The 24,942-nt window shown below is 40.7% G+C and overlaps 1 protein-coding gene across 1 annotated transcript in view; it reads left to right on the forward strand.

Moving 5' to 3' along the window:
- LIMD1 (LIM domain containing 1) overlaps positions 1 to 24,942 on the forward strand; it is a 52,864-nt gene that overhangs the window by 25,220 nt on the left and 2,702 nt on the right. The window contains exons 3-8 of the mRNA XM_084858126.1: positions 1,450 to 1,551; positions 17,559 to 17,626; positions 18,462 to 18,524; positions 21,030 to 21,160; positions 22,664 to 22,715; positions 23,746 to 23,814. Coding sequence (XP_084714252.1) covers positions 1,450 to 1,551; positions 17,559 to 17,626; positions 18,462 to 18,524; positions 21,030 to 21,160; positions 22,664 to 22,715; positions 23,746 to 23,814 — 485 coding nt within the window. The remainder of the gene's footprint in view (positions 1 to 1,449; positions 1,552 to 17,558; positions 17,627 to 18,461; positions 18,525 to 21,029; positions 21,161 to 22,663; positions 22,716 to 23,745; positions 23,815 to 24,942) is intronic.

Consider the following 24,942-nt stretch of genomic DNA (forward strand, 5'->3'; position numbering starts at 1 on the left):
CAGACAAATAAACTACTGTGTGTAGCTTTTCCCCCCACCCTCGCCCCTCTTGCCTCTACAGTCCTCCTGCTCGGCCAGGATGGTATCCCAGGTTCCTTTGCATTGGAAACCAAATCCTGGCATCCCCTGTGCCACTGCTTCATCACTTGCATCTCTCCAGTTGGCCTGTCTTGTGCTAAGGGTGTACTCTTCTGTCTTCTGTCCTTGCTGGATCCCCGCTGCCCCACCCAACCAGTGGCGCCCCTATCCTCAAGGCGTTCCTTCTTGCTCCCACTTCCTACTGCAGCTGCCCACTTCCCAGCCGGTTTTCAAAGCTGTTCCCTTATCCCCACCCATATGTACCAAAAGGGGGGTGGGGGCTTTAACTTCTTGACAGGTTGCTGGAATGGGGCGAAATCTTATACGCAGGCCTCCCCATGGGGAGCTTCCAAATACTGTACTAGATAACCGTGCGACTTTCCTTTTTTCACAGAAAACTGACCAGAAACCAACCGCTTGCTACCCTTTCATTCCCTTCACTTCCCCACCCCTTCAACTTCCCTTCCCAGAGCGCAATCTGTTGCTAGGCAGATCTCAGAAACAGATCTGCCGGCTGGAGCAGAGTGACGGCAGCGGTTTTGACCATTCTTGCCAAGCAACTCCGTAGGTGATCTTTAAACCACTCTTCAAGTCACTGTGGAGCACCATATGACATGATAAGCTATGACAGTTTAAATAAACCTCACTGTAGACCATGGCTTATTAGGGTGGCTTATTTTGGCTTAATAAGCCACCGTAATTGGGGAAAACTGCTCGCAGACGACATGATAAATCATGGTGGTTTAAAAGCTACTGAGTAGCTTATAAATGAACCCAGCCTGTGGGTTTTCATATTACACCCTGCTGGTTCAGTTTACTTAGGGCTTTTATAGTTACAGCACATAACATATCATACTTCTATATGTTGTAGAGCAGGGGAGTGGAATAAAAGTCATAAAACACTTCCTAATATAGCGTTGAAATAAGGATTATTAGAGAGTAACCATGAGATTTAGTTGGAAGAAAAATCTTTTTGTCATAAAGCAGTGCTGATCTTTGGGCAATTGGCAAAAATAAATGAGCGCAACATTCTACTTTCTCACATCAAGTGCGTTACATAAAAGGGTCTTTTTATCTGAGCGCTGTTGGGGTAACGTGATGATGGAAATGCACAGAATGTGTTTCAGATAAGTAAAACTATTTTAGCTGCTACGAATATGTTTGCTTGTTCTCAACTGTTTCCGTCTTTTACTTAATAAATAGTATGACACTAAACTTCTTATGCTTTTTATGTTGAAGTTATTTTGTAACAAGTTGATTTCTAAACCAAGTTATGATATAGCTGAGTGGACTGTCCCTTCACTGCTTGGATTAATTGTATTTGTGGAATTGACTCCTGACCTGTCACTTTTTAATTTTACTTATTTCTAGGAACCTGTGTGAAGTGCAACAAAGGTGTATATGGCGCAAACCAGGCTTGCCAAGCAATGGGGAATCTCTACCATGATGGATGCTTTACCTGTGGAGCATGTAGTGAGTATCACTCAAGTGGTCTTTCTTTTATATAGAGAGGCTAAGCCCAGATTTGCAGAAAATGTGTGGTCTTGTTAAACTCTTGCTCTAGAAGAAATGGTAGTAGACCTGCTGTCAAATGTTAGTAAAGTCAGGCATCTGCTGGGGGCCACGAACTTACAAAGGTCCACTGCTAACCAGAGCCACCTCAATTGCTGCTTTAGCTCTTTGTAAACTTCCCCGCCTCTTGGACATGCACTGCTGCAGTTATGTGAGGATAGGATGGTGGCGGAGGGTGTGTGTGTGTGGGCTGGCTACTACGCAGGTTCTGATCTGCACAATTTAATAGCCAGATCCCTTTCTTTCCTGGTTGGCAGGCAGAACACCTAGACTTACTACAGCACCCTCTGGGCAGGTTTTTAGAAAAAGGTAGGTATAAAAGCAGGAAGGTGGGGCATTTTTTCCAGGGTCCACCATCAAAACTGGAGCCAGCCCAGGAAATTATGTATAACTTTCCAAAGCAGCAGTCTGGCTTGGGCTCTCCTGGAACAATCTCTATTATTTTAATTGGAAGGGATTTTGAATCACATGATGGGCTCCTGGAATATCTATAAATGCCTACTGCAGCTTTCTCTTTCTCTTTTCTTGTTGATTATGTTTCTAAAGTGACATAACTGTGCTTGGAATTTGATAGTGTAGGTCCAGCTTCTTCAGCCTCGGCTGTCGGATTCTTCCCAGTCAAACAGTTTTGGGGCCAGAGGGCCCTGGCAACGCATAATTGTCCAACTAGGGTGGGAAGAGTGTTTGTGGAACCAGTATTTGTAGAATCAGACTGAAGAACCAGGTGGGCCCCCTCTTCATGCTTGTCGATGCCACTCCTGTTAGCAATGTGGAAATAAGCCCAGTGGCTTCTGCTTTCTTAGGGGAGAAGTGATTGTATTTCCTCTTTTCCCTTCCTGCCCCCATTTCTATTTCATAGATGGAAATGTAAAGGACTGGTGAGGAAGTGATTTGCTCAAAGTTCCATAATAATAGGTCTATGGCAGAGCTGGAAATAGAACCCAAATGTCCCACCCACATAGTCCCTGTCTCTTTCTTTGAGTTATTTCACTCATACTAGTGTATATTTAGAGTGATACACATTAGCATATATTCAGTGGCAGTAAGGACCACCCATTAAATATATATCAGGGTTGCTCTCCACCCCACCCCCTGCTGCAAATAGGGATTCCATTCTTTCTTGTATTTAGAGTTATTATGTATGCTTAAGTGCTGCAAGGAATGCAACTTATATAAGTCTCTAAATTTACTCATACTTTACAGACTTACATAAGCATCTATTCAATAATAGTTGAAACAAATGTTGTCATCTTACACCTGTTGTAAAGCCTCAGTGCATTTATTTTTAAATTTCAATGATTCAGAGAGCATTCACTCATAAGCAAGAATCCAGTTCTTCTCGTTCTTCAGATCTGTATCGATTCCAGTTCTGAACAAATCGTTTTGGATTTTTCTGGAAAGTCTTTGATTAACTCCTTCCCTCCCATAGGTAATTATAACTAGTAATTTTGTTCATGAGTATTTTCCAGATTTTCCATAAGCATATTCCAGAGAGCTTTGGCTATTGGGCGGTATAGAAATGAAATAAATAAATAAATAAATATTTTCTTCTTCCACAATCCTAATGACAGATGAGCTGTTCTCCATGCATTTGCTAACAGTCGTCATGCCATAGTTAATACACTGGTTTTCAGACTTTCTGGGAACTTTTTCATAGCAGCTTGTCTGGTGAAGAATCTCTGGAAATGGCACAGGATTCTGGTGTGTGATGCTGGGTGCTGACTAGGCCTGTTGGGCTGGATCAAGCATCTCATGCAAACTGAGTATGTGCCAAAGAACACACCCAATACCCCATTGCTGGCATTTGGAGGGGAACATTTTTTAGTTTTGTTCTTATCTTAGAATTATGTTTTTAATTGTTTTAATTAATTTTGTACACTGCCCTGTGATTTGATAATGAAGGACGGTTCATAAATATATTAAATAAAATACATAATAAGCATTAGTACTGGAGAGCAAGCTGCCTTTCTGGGGAATCATCTAATTAGGGAGCTATCTTATACTAAGTCAGACTGCTTGTCCATCTAGCCAAGTACTGGCATTGGCTCCAGGGTCTCATGCAGAGAGTCGTCTTTCCTAGCCTGCCACCTGAAATGCTTTAACTGGAGATATTAGGGATGGGATCTGGGACGTCTTGCCTTCAACACATGTGCTCTACCACTGACCTGTTGTTGTCCCCTAATTGAAGACTGATCAATGTTCCTGGGAAAAACTGTTTGAAAACCACTGACTTAATGCATCCTGCATTTGTAAGTTTTTGGATGTCAAAGGTTAATTTACGTACAAAAACCTTGGGGAAAGGGACACATCATGTCATGATTATTAGTTTTTAAAGGAGTCTTTTCTTCTCTGCCAGACCATGTTTCTGTCCGTTCTTAATGAGCTTTTATATCAGTTTTGACACATTGACATAAATGATGCTTCGATATCCCTATCTCAGGCACATGTTCAAAAATATTTGAGTAAGCGGGCTTAGCTGTCCAGAGCTACAAATAAGTTCTAAATTCTGCACTATAAATAGGTTACAGACTATTCCTGTTGAAATCCCATTTATTTCAGTGGTACTTGCTTAGAAGAAAGTATGCTTAGGTTTGGTATTTATTTGGGGATTTTTATTTTGGCATTAAGGGTAAATAAGTTGGATACATAATCGGTATTATTCCATAGCAAATGAGAACTGAGGTTAAGCCTCTGATTGAGAACGGATCTGTGCTGTACATTTTTGCTACAAGCTCACTGTTGTTGTTGTTGTTCAGTCGTTAAGTCGTGTCCGACTCTTCGTGACCGCATGGACCATGGCGTGCCAGGCCTTCCTGTCCTCCGTTCTCTCCCGGAGCGTGCTCAGCCATCTCATCCTCTGCCGTCCCCTTCTCCTTTTGCCTTCAAACTTTCTCAGCATCAGGTCTTTTCCAGTGAGTTTTCTCTTCGCATTAGTTGGCCAAAATATTTGAGCTTCAGCTTCAATATCTGTCCTTCCAATGAACAGTCAGGGTTGATTTCCTTTAGGATTGACTGATTTGACCTCCTTGCAGTCCAGGGACTCGTAAGAGTCTTCTCCAGCACCACAGTTCGAACGCATCAATTCTTCGGTGCTCAGCCTTCCTTATAGTCCAGCTCTCACAGCCATACATTACTACTGGGAAAACCATAGCTTTGATTATGCGGACCTTTGTCGGCAAGGTGGTGTCTCTGCTTCTTACTATGCTGTCTAGGTTGGCCATAGCTTTCCTTCCAAGGAGCAAGCGTCTTTGAATTTCATGGCTACAGTCACCATCTGCGGTGATCCTGGAGCCCAAGAAAATAACATCTGTCACAGCTTCCATTTCTTCCCCTTCTATATGCCAGGAAGTGATGGGGCCAGATGCCATGATCTTCATTTTTTTAATGTTGAGTTTCAAACCTGCTTTTGCACTCTCCTCTTTCACCCTTGACAAAAGGCTCTTTACATCCTCTTCGCTTTCTGCCATTAGGGTGGTATTGTCTGCATATCTGAGGTTGTTGATAATTCTCCCAGCAATCTTAATTCCGACCTCTGATTCATCCAACCCGGCGTTTCTCATGATGTACTCTGCATATAAGTTAAATAAGCAGGGCGACAATATGCAGCCTTGTCGTACTCCTTTCCCAATTTTGAACCAATCGGTTGTTCCATGTCTGGTTCTTACTGTTGCTTCTTGACCCTCGTACAGGTTTCTCAGGAGACAGGTAAGGTGGTCTGGTACTCCCATCTCTTTAAGAATTTGCCAGAGTTTGTTGTGATCCACACAATCAAAGGCTTTAGCATAGTCAATGAAGCAGAAATAGACGTTTTTCTGGAATTCTCTTGCTTTCTCCATGATCCAGCGAAAGTTGGCGATTTGATCTCTAGTTCCTCTGCCTCTTCGAAACCCAGCTTGTACAACAAGGCAGTGATCCATGAAGGGGTCACTGGTGTTACACCAGTGTAAATATGCAAAGAAGAAATCACAGGTGCGCACCCTTAAATGTACATGCATTGGGGAGTCACAGCCAAATCAGGGCTCCCTGGCATGTGTGTGTGGGTTTTCAAAGAAGCACATCTGTCAGTCACACTTCATGTGTTTTCTACAGGACACACCTGCAGCAAAAACAATTACCACATAAACTGTGGCACCACTCTATGCACGTGAAGTTGGTTTGCATTCCCTTTTGGACAGATCTGTATAAATTAAGGGCTGCAAAGACTGTCTAATGTGCCTAAGGACTCCAGTTTATATGGACTTGCTTTAGGAATTATTTCTGGGAGTAGCTGTGGCTTGTGAATCCTCATCAGCATTCTCCTGACACAAACCTTTTTCACAAGAGAAATTAAGCCACATCCCTTTTTTGCATGCAGCTGTGCATGCGTTTTTGTAATTCAGCTTGGTTATATAGCTTGTTGAAGGATATGTGTATCCACATGTGATACTGTTATTTGTTCTTCTGCCTGCAGTCTTCTGGATACTGGCCTTAATTCCTAAGACACCCAAGTTCTATATATTGTTGTAATGTGTGTTCCAAGTACATTTTCCTGTGTCACAGAAGTAAGCATTTTAAATTGTATACTATGCAGTTTCACCTGCCAGAGACCCTTTGACCATCTAATACTTGTAGTCTGGTTTCACACATTTGTTGTAGGCTTCTTGGAACATAAACCCTTTTCAGTGGTGTTCCCACCCATTAAGCTTGGCATTTTTGCATCATATGGTTCTCATATTTTGAGCTGTGTGAACCATGAAGTCATAAGAGGAAAGATGAGAGCCAAATAAAAATTTGTAGCAGAAGTACTTTAAATGACTGAAAGATATTAGGAGAGGTTAAAGGCTTAAAAACTAAAAAAAAGTTTGGGATACAGTGGAAAAGGATGTTCCAGATGTTAAGGAAGTAATAAGATCCAAAATTGGGGCCAGAACTTGTTCTAGTATTGGAAAAAGATGAGTTATGTCGGTAAATAAAAAATAGTAGAATTTTGTCCTTTGTATGTTTGTTTCTTAATAACAAAGGTAAAAATGATGCTTGAGGAAAGGGCTATGCTGCTAATTCTGTGTTGTACTTTTGTCAGGTTACAATGACAAAAGATGCTGCATTATGTGTTTTGGAGAGCTGAATTGTAGCAGTGGTGTTCTGAAATAAGGAACTTGTATCATTCGTCCAAAACCCTCTTGCAACTCCCCTTTCAGAGATAGACATTTATTTGCATCAGTCACCAGATATTGCAATTAATATACAAAATACTAACATACTACAACTAAACTGATAAAATTAATTTTTTTTTAAAAAAGTGTGGCCCCTACTGGGACACAATATTCTCCCACCACCTTCATGAGTATCTGCCCGCATTTTCATTGTATTATACATGGCTTCTGTTGTAATGCTAATATGAGGGTTCAGATGGGTTTTCAGGAAAATATTGGAGTACGTGAGGCAAAAAGAAAGGTCTGGATTGGTGTATTAAATAGCCCTTGAATGCTCAAACTGTTTATTTGTCCCCAGTGAGTTTCAAGTTATATTATTTTTCTCAACATAGCTGGTATGTGTGCCCATGTACTAATTTGAGTAGCCTATTATTGTGTGTTAGTAATCCTTAAGGAAAGAGAGTAATTTGAAATATGCAAGAGACATCTTTATTTCTTTATTATAATTGTTTATATCTTGCCTTTTAAGGATAGAAATTCATCCAATATGGCTTACAAATAAAATCAAAATACATTAAATCACAGTAAGACAATATTGAAAGATAACATATGGGGATCCTTCCCAAAAGGCAATTGGTGTTGGTTGGCCCTAAGGTGGAGAGTGTCAAGGGACAGTCCAGCTAGTTCAGATGTTCCCTTTGCTTGCCTGCTTCCCAAACTCTCTTTAAAATAAAATCTTTTGTGATGCAGTTCTGCCACTGGAGATGCCAGGGACTGAACCTGAGACCTTCTGCATGCAATGCATCTGCTTTCCCATTTTGCTATATCCTTTTCCACAACTATAGGTTAATCTAAGGCAGATGTGGACAACACCCCTCCCCCCATGGCCTTGAATACAGTCTTCTGCACGTTTGCTGCCATGTGCGCACTACTGAAATTCAGTGGTGCAGCAGCAAAAAGATTGGCAGTTTGGTGCTGAAATTCAGTAGCAAACTGTTACAGAAACTCAAAAGTGCCAAATTTAGCTTGTTTTCAAGGTAAATGTGGCCCTTTTGTATCTCCATATCATTTTGCTTCTGAATTTTGGCAGCAAACCACTGAGCTTTTTGACAGTGCAGCGGCAGGAGTGCAGCCCCTGGACCACCTGAAGTTACCCACCCCTAATCTAGGGGTAGGCAACTTGGTGCTCTCCAAATGTTCTAGACTACAATTCTCATAATCCCTGACCATTGGCCATGCCAACTCAATAATGGGATGATCCATTCTATGAATGCTCTGCTCAGTTCACCACATAGGATTCTGTTTTTGAGAAAGAAAGTGTGTCCCCACCTCTTTGTTCAAGGTGGAGAAAATGCTGATCAAGGAGAGAGGTTTTAATTTTCCAGATCTTAGTTTATATCATAAGGCTTATTTGCTAACTCATAGCAATGATTGGAAAACAACTTTTTCTTTAATACTCCTCCATGAATTGTTTTGGAATCAACTTATTTGGCTCCTCTTTCTGGCTGGATGGCGTTGGGATCTAGGTATATTAAAAAGAAAGGAACTGCTCCACTAACAATTTTAGCAGCGAGAGAGACTTGACATGCTAAATTAAGTTTATGGGAGAATCCAGTCTTGGAAATAGGGAGACAGCCTTTTACGTATAGGAATTGGCCTGATAGTGGAATTTATACTTTGGATCAGTTAATAGGATTGGACGATGAGTTTTTACCATCTTCAGCATTGCGGATTAGATACCACTTACTGTGTAGTGCTTGTTGGCAGTATATTCAGCTACAGCGTTTATTGGAGTTGATATATGGACCATTAACAATGAGTGTTTCAGCACCTCCCACATTGTTGGTGGAATTCATTGGTTCTTTACAGAAAGCTTAACCTATAATAGCTGTTTATAAAAGTCTTTTGGAATGTAATAGATGTTCAGAATGTCAAAGAGGGATGGAATAGGGAGCTGGAAATGCTCAGTAGAGTCTAATCAATGGAAAGCTGCTCTAGCTTCTATATGTACTGTTTCTGTAGAGTTAAAACTGAGGCTGATTCAAGAAGATTTGGTGTTTCATGTATGTTGGACACCACAGGAGCTTGTTAAGAAGAAGCTGGCTAGCTCTGCCAGATGCTGGCAGTGTAATGAGGACCATGCCTCATTTAGCCATATCATGTGGGCATGTCCTGTAGTGGCTTCTTTTTGGTTGGAAGGCATTGCTCGTATAAATTTTGTTCTTGAAAAATCTGTGATAATAGCAGATGTTCATGTGCTTTTAAATTACATCCCTGTGATGTTGGGATTAACAGATAGACAGCAAAAGTTGCTACTGAGAGCCCTTATAGTTACAAAGAGACTTATACTTGAAGCTTGGTAGGATAAACACCCCTGAAGAACTTACTGCTCTTGCTACGTTTGAATGTTTCTCCTATAGCCATCAATTAAGGGTAATGTAAATTATTATTGTGTATGGGTGTTTTATGATACGTTCTTCCCTTTTTCTTTTTTCTTTGTGGCTCCCCCCCCCCTCATATTTTTGTTGTTATATTTGCAAATTTAAAATAAGTTAGCCTAATGGGACATCTTCTGTGAAGGTAAGGAGAGTATTCAAAGTTTCAAAAATTTTGTCTTGTACCACCTTCCCTCAGCTTAACTACTTCAGAATCCTATCCAGTGGATCTCAAATTTTGCAAAACAACTCTTGCACTGTATGAGCATAGTGCAAAGCCTAGAGTGCTGTGGATTTGTGAAACACAGGCTCGTATTTACGCTCTGCTACAAAGTTTACTGAGTGGCCCTTGGCATGTTGCTATCTCTCATTCTTACCTTACTGCTTTGAGCTTCTTGGAGGAAGGATCAGATATAAATGCAACATATATTAAAATAATTAATTACATAGATAGGTAATATTTTGTCCCAGACCTGTATTTGTTGGCAAGACAATTAAAGTGTGGGGGTGCGTATAATTTCAGAATCCTTCTATCTGTAATACAACTGGCTCATTAGCCAGCAGAATTCATATTTAAAGCATTACTTCCTCATTTTCCAGGTGCTTTAAACCTTTCTCTTCCCAAATAGGTCCCATATGGGAAGTGGGTTCCCATATGCAGTGGGTTGCCAAGATATATGTTGGGCACCTGGTTGGTTATGCTGACATCTTCAGAAATCTAATTCAAATGTTGACAAGAATCATATTCTGCCTTGCTGGCTTGGACTCTTTGCCCTGGTTTCTTCTTAAACTAGCATAATAAGCATGGGAAATCCAATACAAAAATAGGAACCAGTCAAAAGTGCACAGGATTAATGCAGATCACAGGGAAGCTGACAGCCAATTTGCCATTTGGCTGATGTGGGTACAAGTTCATGTTCAGACTAAATTATATACAAATAAAATATATCCTTCCAAGTAAATGAAGAGGAGTACTATTGGGTTCAGTGGAGCTGGTAGACTACAAGCAGAAAGGCTCAGCATTTGATATTACAGAGGTCAAAAGTCTAAATTCATTTTGATTATATGGGTACTACTATCCATTGGTTAAAGTGTGGCTTCTGGGACATAAAAATATGCTGTTGTAAGCCTTAAGTACCAGGGAGTGGGAGCAGCATTCTAAAATGTCCCCTGTTGTTTAAACAAATCAGCCATACACAAAGGACAAGCATCAAATATTTAATTACAAGCCGAAAGGGAAAATATATCCTGTAATTATGGCTAGTAAAAAGGACAGTAGAAATGCCAAAGTATTTCTATTTGCATGAAAGTTGGCTAGTAATGAAGTAGATGAGTGATGTGTATTGCTAGGATCCAAGAGTTCAGAACCAGACCCTCTGTAGTAGTAATTAGCTCTTTCTCTGGCAGCCCATGAATTAAGCTGTCTGACATGTATATTACAGGACATCATGGTAGGCATATGCTAAGCAAATGTTTTCTTGAACACTTAGAAGTAAATGTGGTCTGATGCAATATGAATAAAGTACAATATCTGCCTCCTAGATTTGCCTGATGTCCCTTATGTTAAGAGCCAGAATATTGCTGCTCCATATGATTAAAATCCCCCTTTAGCTTCACGGAATTACATGGAACATATTCTACCAAGGTGGATAAAAATGAACGATTTTTTAAAAATTGGATGTTATTGATTTAAAGTATTTGATTGTTTTTATTAAACTGCAACTACGAAGTTTCTCTTAAATGACTAGCTAAATAATTAATAATCTGGTTATATGCATGCTAGCCCTACGGTTAATCTTTAAGCTGAATCAGTGCCTCTACCAGATACATTCAGTTAAAGGAGGCTTTTCTATATAAATGAAGAACCAATTTGATCCTTTCTCATATATACATATTTACACTCTGCCTAGCAAACATAGAGTTGGATCCAGACTTACAGGGCAAACCTAAGTGATGTTGGTCTGGGGGCAGTGAAGTGGTGGATCATCCACCACTACTGGTTTGTGCTAGCCAGGGTGGGTGGTGAGCAGAATCACCCCTGTTCCCCTTATTGGGATTCCCCCTCCCTCCGCTTCCAGCAGGTGGGAAAATACCTACACCAGGCCCTAGGCCCTTATGGGGGAGTGGGGAGGCCTTGGATGCAGTGGATCCAAGGCCACCTGCACCCTACTCCTGGAACGCCCTGTTTGGGGCCTACCACAAGGGGAGCTTTCCACACGTGTACCGGGGGCTCTTCTTTGCCAGCAGAGGAGCACTTCTGCCCCTTCCTAGCCCCCTTCAGATGGCCATCAAAAGGGCTTCGGATTGTTCTGTTACTTAAATTTAGAGTAGACCTATTGAAATAAATGAGGCTTAAGTTAGACATCACTCAATATCACATTGATTTTGCTGGGTATACTGTAAGTACAACTTTGCCTGGATCAATCCCATAGGCATTTCATTTTCACTGTATGCAAATAAACTGCTGTAGTCTGCAGTAACTATCAGGCCTTATAGCCACTTGTCAGTCCGTGGCATTTCATTTTTGTTTGTGCCTTTGTTTTTGTGTGGGTGGGGCTGAGCCAACACAGAGTGAAGCAGAGAGGAGAAACACTGGGAAGAGGAAGAGAAGATCAAATTGCACAATGCACAGGTTCCTGTATTCCCATATTTAACCTCACAAACTCTCATGGGTTGTTAGACTGTGTATGGGAATATTTTTTTATTGTTTGGAATCCATTTTTATTTTATTTTTATAAATGAAATAAATACTACCAACAACATAATCAGAATCTACAGTTTCCAACATTACAGTATTCTGAGTGAAAGAAAAAAAAGGGAGGATAGCAAAAGAAGGGGGGGAAAAAGGGATCATATTGAACTTCAGTAAATATTGTTCAGTAAGAACAAACCATATATCCAAATATAAATCCAATTGAAGATTATACCTGTACAGCATTCTTCCAAACAATGCAAGTATTATTAAATCTTCAATCCGCTACGCCACAAACGGTAAACCTTATCTTTCAGTATCATAACCTCAGTCTTATAGCAAAGGAAGGGGAGCAAACAATCCATTTCCATTGGCCATATATTACCATTCAGTTTACACCTATTAATAAATAAAGGTTTAGCCAACAAGAAATAGTAATAATTATAATCTCATAATGATATTATTATTAATAATAATAAGAGAAAAAAGTTTTTAAAAAGATAAAAAACAAAAGCAAATAATTTGTATATTTTAAGTAATATATCTAAAAATATATTTATATGTGTACACACACATACACACACAAATACGCATTTTATTACAATATAACACAAAAGGAGAAAGAAAACAGAAATATGCAAACATTTACTCTGGTATATTGCCTAGACATCTTATCAGCTATAGCCCAAACAGCACTTCAGAAGAACAGTAAAGATGGCTAAATTCCAACTCCGGAGGCTGAGAGAGTTGGTTTCTTTGTTTTAATTTTAATACCAATTAAAAATGATTCTGCAGCATCAGGATCCAAAAATCTTTTCATCTGGCCTTCAAAAAGAATGCAAAATGTAGCCGGATATTTAATATGATATTGCAGGTTAATTTGCTTTGCCAAACTTCTCGCCTTGGTGAATTGCCTTCTTCTGTCAGTGATTTCTTTAGTATAATCAGGAAAGAGCATAATCCTGTCATTTGCTGGTCCCTACGGAAGCTCATCTTGTTCTCTTGCCTGATGCATAAGATAATTTTTTGTAGAGACTTGTGAAAATTGAACAATAACAGTCCCAAAAGTCTCTTTAGTGCCACGGATTGAACACGATATGCATGCTCAATATCAAGTAAAAAATCAGATGGTAATCAAATAGCTCGTGCAAAAGTTTATCCATAAATTCAGCCAAACCTTTATCAGTAGCCACGTCTTTAATACCAAGGATACGTAGATTCGCTCTACGTGTGAAGGCCTCCAGTTAAGAAATTCGAGCAGACAAAACATTATAAGATGCTTCCATGGCCGTTTCATGCACAGTAACCCGATCTTCGAGAGCATTAACCTTCGATTCCATCTTTTGAAAAGAGATATTAATTAAATCCAAAGCCCCCTGAAGGGCAGTAATTGAGTCCTGAATTGTTTCAAGTTTCTTTGACTGCTCTGGTAGCTTGAGAAGACACAGCAAGCAACTCCTCTTCATCTTCGGCATTTCTAGAAACCTTTGCTGGAGGAGCAATTGGGGGAGTAAGTGGCGTTCTCAAGCCTTTCGTTTTTCCCTTTGGTACTGCCATCCTCCACTTCCAAAAGCACAACAAGCAAGTATAATTGCAGTAACAACAACAAAAAAACACGCAGATTTAATTACAAGTCCTCAGATATTGCTGGTAGTTTAAATTCAAAAATACTCTTTGGAGCCGTTTGTCCTTATGTCTCCTAATTGCTTAGGAGTTTCAAACAGCGTTCAGTAGATGACACTCTGGCGTCTAAACTTAGATTTCAGCCCCTCTGTTTCTCTGCAGAAGCAGCTGTTCTTCCAGGATTTCATCCGGATGGTACTGTAAGCTTCCTCTTTTAATTCCACAGGAAGATAAAAAGGTTTCTCAACCTTTTCACAGTTGTTTGAGATAAGCAACCTGCAGAGCTCCGCAAGTCACTGCAGGATTCCATGACCCCAACCAGATATCCTCTGTATGGGAATATTTTAAAGACATTCCCTGTACAGGTAAAAAAAAGGAAATCACAGAGAGAGAGAGAGAGAGAACAAAAAGTCTGCAAGGCCTGTTTGTAAGAATGAAACAAAGACTGTAAGGAATACTCTATTTTGTTGAAAATTAATGTGTTTTAGTTGTCAGATTTGTAACATTATTTAGGAAATACATGTAGAGGCATTAGTGGAAAACTTCGTTTAAATCAATAATTTAAGTCAGCGTCTACTTCCTTCAGATTTAAATAATTATATTTATCCTTGGTTTAAATCAGTCCACTCTGTGTTCCACAGTTAAGTAACTATTGCTTTTGGCTGAACTCCTCTATCCGCTTACCTGAGAGTAAGGCTCACTGAACTCAGTGGGACTTCATTCTGAGTAGACAAGTTTTTTAAACTGGCAGCTGTGTTGGCCCCAATCATCTCTATTTTTTTTTTTTTTTTTAGCATTCAGACATATTTCTGTGGACAGTGGAGCTTTGCAAAAGTCTCTTGGGGTTAGCACCTTCAACTGCAGATACTTTTTGTCACAGACTTTATATTCGGTTAAGCAAGTTTTTATAGATAACATAATAAATTGTATAAATTGTATAATCTTTTCATAACCCAGCACTGCTGCCAGTTTCTATGCTGAATTCCTATTAAATGACTTGTGTCTGCCACATAATGATAGTGGCAGCTATCCAAGTTGTCTTTTATGCCAGTTGGGCCTTCATCCCCCCCAAAGTCTGAAGTATAGCACCCCCTGAGGGGGCATTTCAGGTGGCTCTATTTTATTGTTGTTCTTCCTCTTTCTCTCTTTGCCTGCCCCTGTGAAAACAATTTGCTACAGGTGAAAAAAAAAATCTTTGGACATCTGCTTGTTTTGATAACCACTTGAAGTTTTTAATCATTGAACTAAGACCGACCAACTAACCTGGGCTTCTGAGGCACATTTTATGTTGTGACTTAGAATAGTGTAGATTAGTCCTAAAAGGGATTTTTCTTGTAAATTTTCTATACTGTCCATAATTGATTGAGTCATCTGTTACCTTTTTCCCTGCACAGAGAAGATCTCTATATAGGGAATCTAGGGCACTTACATCAGTATTCACTGGCCATCCAGCCGGCATTTATGCAACAGAAAAAGCAAGCTGATGTTCACATGATACAATATGCATACATTTTCATGGAATGATTTGAGCTATAGTTTTATGAGATGTAACACCAGAGTCTGCTCTAAATCCTAGGAATGTGTCAAGTAATAGAATGTGTATGAGCATTTCCAGTGTTCATTTTCTGATCACTCCATTTATTTTATATTTCTGAAATTTATATCCTCCCTTCCAGTGGCTAATCAGCATTCCCAGGAAAGCATACAAAATTGTAAAATATACAAATATTACAAAACAAATAAATTAGCACAAATCACAATAAAAACTCTAATCCAGAAAAACTCAGGGCAGTATCCACTGCTGCCGCTTTGCCTACGCCATTCATTGATGTAGCGCCACCGTAAGTGGCCTCTAGTGCATGTCAGTAGCATATGCTGGTGCTACACATTTCCCTGGAAAACCCGTTATACCAGCATATGCTGTTGGCATTACTCTAGAGGCTGCTGATGCTACCACTATGTCAGTGACATTAGCAACGTGGAAACGTTGGATACTGCCCTCACAATAGTGTGAAAGTATCAAACTTTTAAATTTAGGGTTTAAAAGCCAGGGAACACAAAAGTCCTTTGCCTCGTGGCAAAATGATAGCAAAATAGGCACCAGGTGAGCTTCCCTGCGAAGGCATTGCACAAGCAGGGTGCCACCATCAAAAAGACTTTCCTTCTGCATATGTTCAGGGGCAGGACATCTAGGTGTCAATTCTAGGCTGGATTGAGCTGTTGGGCCTCCCTTTTTTTAGAAACTTCAGCACTGTCAGGGTGTTTGTAAACGAAGGTTTTGTGTATGGAGGGGTGACAGGAAATAGTATAAATCAAGCTTTAGAACCTGCTTCTTACATTTAATTACATGATTCCTGAATTTAGATAAACATCAATGTCTTACAAGAATGGTGCACGTTCATCTTCTTTCATTTCTGAGCTACCTGTTCTTTTATCTGACTGGCTTCCATTTTATTGCCAGCTGTGAAATGGACACAGGCACACCTCTTTTTATAGGACATTCTTCTGCATCTACTAAGAATCATGAGATGTGAGTCTAGTAATAGGAAGCTGGACAGCCATCTGTCAGGGATGCTTTGACTTAAATTCCTGCATTGAGCAGGGGGTTGGACTCGAAGGTCTTATAGGCCCCTTCCAACCCTACTATTCTATGATTCTACTTGTAACATCTAATATTGAAAGTTGCCAAAAATCTCAGACACTTCCACAATCCTTTTATTTCAGAACTGCTGGAACACCATTCTTCTGTCTTGTGTGCAGGCGCCCTCTGGTGCTAATGCAGTGAGCTTGGCAAAGGGAAACTGAACTGTATAATTTGCTCTGGTCAGCTCTCTATACTTCTGAAGTTTAGAGTGTTGTCTTTAATTGGTGGATTGTGACCAACAAACTTGGTTATGCCCAGACCTAAAGTGGATTGCCCTAGCTGCTAGTGACTAGTAGCATCACTACCATATTCTTTTTTGTTTTGTTTCTTCAAAGTTTCATTTAGAGGATGAGAAATACAGGAAGAGAGGAAAAGAGGAGAGAGATTGAGGGGAAAGGAGTGAGATGGGCAGATGTATAGGTTAAAAAATAAATAAATATGGGTTCCATGTTGCAGGTTGAGGTTAGAGGCTACTGTTTTAGAGTATAAACATTAGAACAAATATTGTATTTATTTAAAACTGTTTCACCCTGTTTTTCATCCAATATCACTCATAAGATTGCTCCTGTCCTCAGCTTACAGTGTAAAATACTATTGTGTGTCTAGATGTACACAAGTTTCCTTATCTGGAGTTGCTGATAAACTAAAAGAAAAAAGCACTGAATGATGGCAGTTGTTTCTTTATGCCAGAGGGAATTGTGCATTAATGCAGCTCTGCATGGCCAGGGTAGTTCAGAGCTCCCAGATGAAAATGGAGTTAAACAGCCTTCTCCAACCTGGTGCTTTCCAGATGTGTTGGACTACAATCCCCATAATCCCCAGACAGTACAGCCAGTGGCCATGCTGGCTGAGGATTGTGGGAGTTGGAGGCCACCAGGTTGGGGAAGACTGGGGTGAAAACATCCAGGGAGAGGGTGAAGCTGCAGCCACTGATGTGCCCATCCATTGCTTCCCTCTGCTTTGCTTGCCTCATCCTTCACAGGGCACCACTGATTACAACTCACAGCCATGTAGCTGCTCTCCCCCTGCCCCCCGAGATGAAGCACTGTGACACTGTGGCTGCAAGGTGCACCCATTAATGCTGGGGGGCATGGCAATCCTAAGGCTTCCTGCCTCTGTTTTCAGGTGCTTACTTGCATGGCTTCTCTGAAGCACAGAGCTATATCATGGTTTCTTTACAGAATCATTTCCCAATCTGGTTCCCTCTAGATGTATTGGACTGCAACTCCCATCTTTCCCAGTCATCTGGAGTGTACCAGATTGACAAAGGCTGCATTGCAGCATTTAGTTACATCAAAACTGCACCTTTATTTCTGGCTTCCATAAGTGGTATTCAAAACAGTTTACTGATTGGTCTTTGATTCTTCTTCCCCCACCTCCAGGTCGAAAGCTGAGAGGGAAAGCCTTTTATTTTGTTAATGGAAAGGTGTTTTGTGAAGAAGATTTCCTGGTGAGTGCACTATAGCCTCTTCTATGCTATTACTTATGGAGAAAGCTTTTAAGTGGGGTTTAACATAAAAAGAACTATCCAGGAGAAGAATGGCAGCACAGAGCACCCACTGGTAGTGCTTGAGGTTGTGTATTCATTCTTCAGGGGCAGCTCTGCAGGTTGCTAGATTGGGTTTTTGTTGTGTTTTTTAAAGGGAGCGAAGTAAGGAGTGAATTAACGTCTCTTCCCTGCTGCCTCAGTCAAGCATCTTGCTGAGAGATGAGAAGATCTTAAATGAGGCAGTCCATGCGGATTATTTTTCATAATTGCAACATTGTGATTTTTATGTAGGCCGTACTTGTGTTTACAGGTATATGTGCAAGTATACGTTCAAGGGCATATAAATGTATTAATAGCATAGGTAAATGAATGCGGGATTTATTTACCCATGTTACTAATAAGGATTGGCCTCCCTGACCGAATTACTTACATTATCTCATCATACCAACCATGTAAAAGAGCTGTAGTATTATCCCCATTTTGCAGATGGTGAGCTGAGGCTGAGAGATAGTAGCTTGCTTAAGGGCACCTAGTGTCTTTGTGCTGAGATGAAGTTTGGACTGGGGACTTCATAGTTCACTCTCTTAGCTACTACATTACATTAGAACTTAGAAAGTTTTCTTTAAAAAGGGAAGCTTTAAAGTAAGCAATAGATGTAACTGTGGAGGTCATTTGCCTTGCAGAGTTATAGTGGCCATGCACAGCTGGTCTTATCCCAGTTAAGAGTCAAAGTGCTTATGCTTTATTGAGCCTTGCAAAAGTTTAAAACTATTTTCTCTCCCCCCCACCCCCACAGTATTCAGGTTTCCAGCAGTCAGCTGATAGGTGTTTCATATGTGGCCATTTGATCATGGACATGGTAAGTGACTTTAGTGTGTGAAAAAGCACACTGGCGACAAAATCCTAGCAATTTAAAGCAGTGCCCCAGGTGAAAAATAAAGTATGTGCAGAGATGTAACTAGATACCAGAATTCAGTTGGTGTGACGCAAGACTTGGGTGAGGTATGGGCAGCAAAAAAAACACCCCTCCAGATTTTGTATTCATATGTAAGTGACTGTGGGAAAATGAAATATACCCAAGCATGTGCTTTTGCAGACCTGCTTGCAACAAGGCTTGTTAGTTAATTTTTTGGGCCAGTGGGAGGTGATAGTTATGATAATCCTTCTGTCCTTGCTGACTAATCCCCCCCCCTCATAAATAAGGGGTTAACTTGCTTAACCTGCCTTTAATTGCCCTTCTTATCTCACCTCCTCCCTTTTTTCTCCTCCGTCTACAATGAGGTGCTGTTTTATTTTTGGGCAGCTGAGAAGCCTGTGTATGTTCCTTTTTTTACCTTGAATAAAGTTTTTTATCCTTCTTTTTCACCTTGACTGTAAGTCTTAACAGACTGTTTATTGCAACTGCTACCTGCAGACTTATCAAACTGCTTCCCAATATTCCCACATGTAATACTTTTTGTATTCATTTTTTAAAGGCATATACAGTTGTGCTTACCTAGTTGTAAAGCAGGAGATTTGGAAGAATGAAGATTTGCTCTCTTGTTATCTCCTGTGACTGTGCATGATTCTTAATGCTTTTGCCATAGACTTGGAAAAGAGGACAAAGAATGGAGAGGGCTTTTGAAATACAAACTAGGGCTATCAACTGATGAAAGAAACCTTAGTTGATGAATCATGAGTTTTACTTGATCATTTAATCCTGTTCCGAATCACATGGTGAGCCCCCACAGATAGAGGAGGCACCCTTCTTCACAGAGTTGGAATGCCTGGATAGGGCTCATATGCTCAGTTTTTTCCAACTCCCACAACCAGCATCCAATGAAATGGAGCAAGAGCAAGAAATTCAGGTCACAAAGACATCACATCATGCATTTCATATTACAAGACTTTATAGGGAGGGAATGTTAAACTCTTTACTGTTACCCATCAAACTGTCAGTGAGTGTTATCCTCTCACAAACGTACTGGCCAGCCAAGATAGAAACCCATACAAATGTACTTTAACAACAGAAAGCAAGTAGTGCATCATATATGAAGATCCAGTAAGACCAACAATTGAGTAAGGCAGAGGGCTGGCCAGATGTTACATTTGCCATGTGGAAGTGGCTTCAAACAGGATTCCTTTGGTGGCTGTTTTGTGCAGTGGTTTTAACGTGCTGAGATGCTTATCAAGTAAATTGCCACCATTACGTGGAGGCTTCTCACACCACTGCCACCAACTTCAAGAATATAGGATGCTGCCTTATACCGAATCACACCATTGGTCCATTTAGCCCAGTATTGTCGACATTGACCCAGTTCGCATGATTACCACAGCCTACCGTGGTTTATTTAAGCCCCTGTGAGCCGCCACATGTGCCGTGTGCGCCAGGCAACTTTTGAATATTTAAGCCATGGCTGCGGCTTGTCCTGCCCTCTGAACCTGGGAAGGGTGAGTTGTTGGCATGGTTAACAAACCACCCACAACCCTAAGACAGCCCATGGGTTCTGAGTGGTTTGCTAACCACGCCAACAACCCACCCGTGCTGCATTTGGACATCGTGCCAAGCCATAGTCTTGGCTTGAATATTCAAAATGGCCACCTGTCTCACAGCTTATCATGGCTTAAATAAGCCATGGTGGGCTGCTTGATCATTCAAACTGGCCCATTGACTAGTGACAGTTTTCTGGGGTTTCAGGCAAGGTTCTTTCCTAGCCCCACCTGGAGATGCCAAGGATTGAATTGGGGACCTTCTGCATCTAAAGCAAGTGCTCTGTCACTGAGCCACAGCCCCTCCTTTCCCTCCCTCTGGGTAACCCACCCAGAACTTACAGTGGTGGTATGAAGACTCCCTGCAGTGGTAACCCTCTTTCCTCATTTTAGCTGCTGCATGGACTGCTGTTGCACAGAGACTATTTGAAGCAGCATCTAACTAGGAGCTGTGTAGACCAGCCCTAAGGCCACAAAAATAGAGCCCTGTAAATTCCTAATGCTTACCTGAGAATACGCTATTGAGTTATCTTGCAGCTTTCTTACTGCTGCTCTGAACTTCTGTCTTATTTTCTTGTGTCCTGGATCATCCATTTTCGCTGCCTGTGCCTGTCTTTTAAGTTGCATCATGTTCCATCAGAATTATGGTGATCGTAATTTGCTTGTTGACAGTCATTGCCATCTTCCACCAGTTATTTTCTACCAAAATTACTCAAGTTGGTTACAGGACTCCAGGTAGTAGTGCACGATTTTATGAGGCAGCCTTGCATTAAGGGAACAACATGTTGTTGCGATCCTGATATATTCCATGCAGTCTTTTGCAGTTTACTTGTGTATTGTATCTTTTTAAAAATCAAATGCTTATTGGTCAGCAATTTCCCATCTTATATTGCAGATTTTGCAAGCTCTGGGGAAGTCATACCATCCTGGCTGCTTCCGTTGCGTGATCTGTAATGAATGTCTGGATGGAGTGCCGTTCACAGTAGACAGCGAGAACAAAATCTACTGTGTCCGGGATTACCACAAGTAAAGAGGAAAATGAATTTATGGAGAAATTTCAAAAGTTGCAATCTAAACAGACTTAGCTGTAAGCAGGGTCCATTGAAATTGGCAGGACTTGCTTCCAAGTAAATGTGTAAATGCTCAGGATTCCAGTGATGCTTGCTGATAACGAGGGTGTATGGAGGTCTGTAAAAATTACTAGGAAACTACTTTCTCATTTTGTTCTGCCTCTAGGAGTCTGTCAGTGTCTCCATCAGCCCTTTCCTCTACTCTCAGCTTCACTAGAATTGGCAAAGTATGAAGTGAGACCTCACTTTGGTGTGGGAGAATCCTAATATGCAGACTGTTCTTGCTGCACTGGCCCCACAAATGTTTTGCTTTAGCATATTTAAACTGCTGTTCTCTGATGCTAGCAGTACTTGAAGCGATATCTGAAGTTCAAAACCTAAATCCTTAAAGCAGCTATAATTAAAAAGAGCCAAGAAGATGATTAAGCCTTTTTGTTTTTTTGGCTGTTATTAACATAGGGCCATCAACGTGCATGGCACTTTGTAGAGTACAAGAGGATGGGTCTCTGCCCCAAGGTGCTTGCAATCTAAAATTTGGCACAGGGGAGACAACAGAGGAAAGGGAAGGAAATGGGAGGCAGGGATCAATTCAGGAAGAATATGCATTTCTTTTCAGTTACATATATTGAGGCTTGGTTACAGTGATGTATAGGGACTAGGCGGTCGTTGAAACCTGTAAAACCACCAAAATAAAGTTGCACCTATGTGTGCTACACAGAACGAGGGAAGACTGTGGGCTGAAAAATGGGCGCAAGGTAAAATTCACAGAACAGTTTTGCCTCCACTGTAGATGCAACCTCTAAAATGGCCTTATTTATTACATTTGTACCCTGTTCTTCCTTCAAGGAGTTTGGTGTAGCATATCCGGTTCTCTCCACATCCAATTTTAACGTCACGGCAATCCCGTGAGGTATGTTAGGGCGAGAGATAGCCCAAAGGCACCTGAGAAGCCACTGAACCGGATGAGAATGGGTTGGATCCAGATTTGCGCTATGGCCATGTGTGCTTACACTAAAGAAATAGCATCACATGCGGTTTGGCTCATATTCTACATATTCAGCAGGATGAGGTGGGAGAATACTGGGAGTTGTGCCATTTTTTAATACTCCCTGCAAAAAAACACCAGCCAAGCAAGGAAAGAGGTCATAGTCTGGCCCGTTGCCTACCATGCTAATATTCCACTTAGAGATTTTTTTTTTTTAACATAGGGGAACATTAAAAATGTGATCCCGCCCTTGCAGTCTGAAACAGTACAGTGCGCTCTGCCACCTCATTCCTGCCTTGTTCTACTAGACCAGGCCATGATTTACCAGGGAGCCAGAAATCTGTAGCGGGATTGTCAGTATTGTCACAACAGCTACATTTTTTGGAAAGGCATGTCATTACACCAATGTAAAAACTGATTTCAGTTTGGATTCTTTTGTGTATTTGTAACTTGCCTTTTTAATCTTCTATAAAGAGTTTTGGCGCCAAAATGTGCAGCTTGTGGTCTTCCCATTCTGCCAAGTGAGGTAGGTCATTATGTTTTTGTTCCTCCCATTTTTCAAATAAAGAGTAATATATTTATTGAGGCATAAGATTTTGTAGGTGCATCTGATGCATATGAATCAATCTGTTAGTTTTTAAGATGCATAAGACTTTTTGCTGGTTTTGCCAAAACAGACTCACATGGAAATGGGACCTGAGTTAGTCATGACTAATTTGTTTGGCTTCAGTGGGATTTAGTCACAACTAACTTTAGCTTGTTTGGGATACAGTGCAGAAAAAGTTAGTGGTACCTAACTCCCATTGAAATGAATTAAAGAGCAAACTTAAAAGGCTTAAAGCTGCACTCCTAAGAACGCTTACAAGGAAGTAAGGCTCATTGAACTCAATGGGACATCTGAATAAACATGCTCAGAATCATACTGAAAGTTGCATTGAGTTCGGTGGGCCATGAACGTACTTAACACTTTTGGGATTGCACCCATAATCTCCTTTCTCATCCTTCTCTGACTTGTTTCCATTGTCAGTGTTTGTAAAGAAAATTCTACCTTGAAACCAAAATAAATTTGGCAGAGTAAACAAATATATGTACATATGCTTACATAATATGCGTTTCCTTGGCACAACACTTGGAATGTCTGGGGAGTGCCCCCTCTTTTTTTGCTGTTTCCTGAGTTATGAGACCCTAACTATGTAAGTTATTCCCAGGTATAATTTTTGAGCATTAACAGTCAAGAATGTTTAATATGCTTCTCATATTAAATGTTGTCTTCATTTAAATCAGTGTGATCAGAAATTACCCTTCTTTGTCAGCTGGGGCCGTTTGGTTTGTCTCAAAGCTGGGGCTTTGTACAAATCTTATCTGTAGGACTTTTTTTAAATGGTGTTTGCTTTTTCTAGCAACTGTGTAAATATGCTGGTTCAACCTTCACTTTGCCACAGGAAATCTTCACGTGGCCCAGAGCAATTCCATGTTAGTCCACTTCAGTCCATCTCCTTCTAAAAATCTTTTCCTTGTTTTTTTAAATGTTTTTTAATGTTTTTTTATGTTTACAGGGATCTGATGAGACCATCCGTGTTGTGTCAATGGACAAAGATTACCACGTGGAGTGTTACCGCTGTGAGGTAAGACAGCTGCTCTTTACAGACACCATATCCTTGCAGGAGGAAAAGAGGCGGGGTATAAATGCAATAAATAAATAAATAAAGTATCTAGAAAATGTGTATATCCTCGCTTCAGAACCCTTTTCCCCTTTAATATCTGAGGGGCCCTCACCTGGCGTGCTGGAGTGCAGGAGATGGGGTATCTCCCAAAATTGGGCAGAGGCACCTTCTGTGAGAGGGGTCCTTGTGTCAACAGAAGGAAGATCCTGGATCCAGCCCTCTGTAATTTTGTCCATGTGTAATATCCAAATGTATGTTTAAGAACTTGCACCTCTCTAAGGTGCTGAAAAAATTATATATATCTTTAAATTATAGTGCCCAAACTCCAAACAAATGGCAGATGAGTTTTAATCTTGGCTTTCACAGTAGCTCAGGTTTCCAACCAAAACAAAAATCTCCAGGGAGTTGTTTCTGTGCTAGGCAATTTATGCATCATGTCATTTGCTATGAACCATTTTAAACCCCTGTACTATTTTGTATTTATTGCCCTGGACCCATGTGAGGACAGAACAAATTTTCTACACTTGATAATAGGAATAGACTGATCTAAAATGGTCCTCTGAGCAAATGCTGCTGGTTGAAAATTTGTTTATAAGCCACTGAAGCCAGTTTATGCTCCTCTCACTTCTGGTGACAGCCAAGAGTTGCTTGTAACACTCACGCAAGCCTAGCAGTTCTTGTTGTATTTGATGAGCTAGATGTGGGGAAGAATTGCATTTTCCCAGCAAAAGCAAATTTTGATTTGGACAAATTCTCCAGAGGGGAAGTGCTAGTAGTGGGAAATATTTGGTTTTCTCTCCCCTAACAATGACTCCCTTTTTCACCCGCTTCCTTTCCCCCTCCTTCTCCCCGTATCGGGGTCTTACATATGTTGCATTGATCTCTCTCCTCTTCTTGCTGCTTTCCCTCTTTTCGTGGAGGGAAATTAAGCGGAACACAATGGGGTAATTTGATAGCTCATTATCTGCAATCTATTTAAAAACGGAACAAAGGGCATTTAGTGCAGGAGATGCCCTGGAGGGTCATGGCATCATGTAAAGAGCCCGTAAACTTCCATGAAGGAGCAATCTCAATCCCAGGAGAAAAGCT

Source organism: Heloderma suspectum, chromosome 5 (genome assembly GCF_057233095.1).
Source record: "Heloderma suspectum isolate Gila_16-S chromosome 5, 16-S_ref, whole genome shotgun sequence".
Classification (NCBI taxonomy): domain Eukaryota; kingdom Metazoa; phylum Chordata; class Lepidosauria; order Squamata; family Helodermatidae; genus Heloderma; species Heloderma suspectum.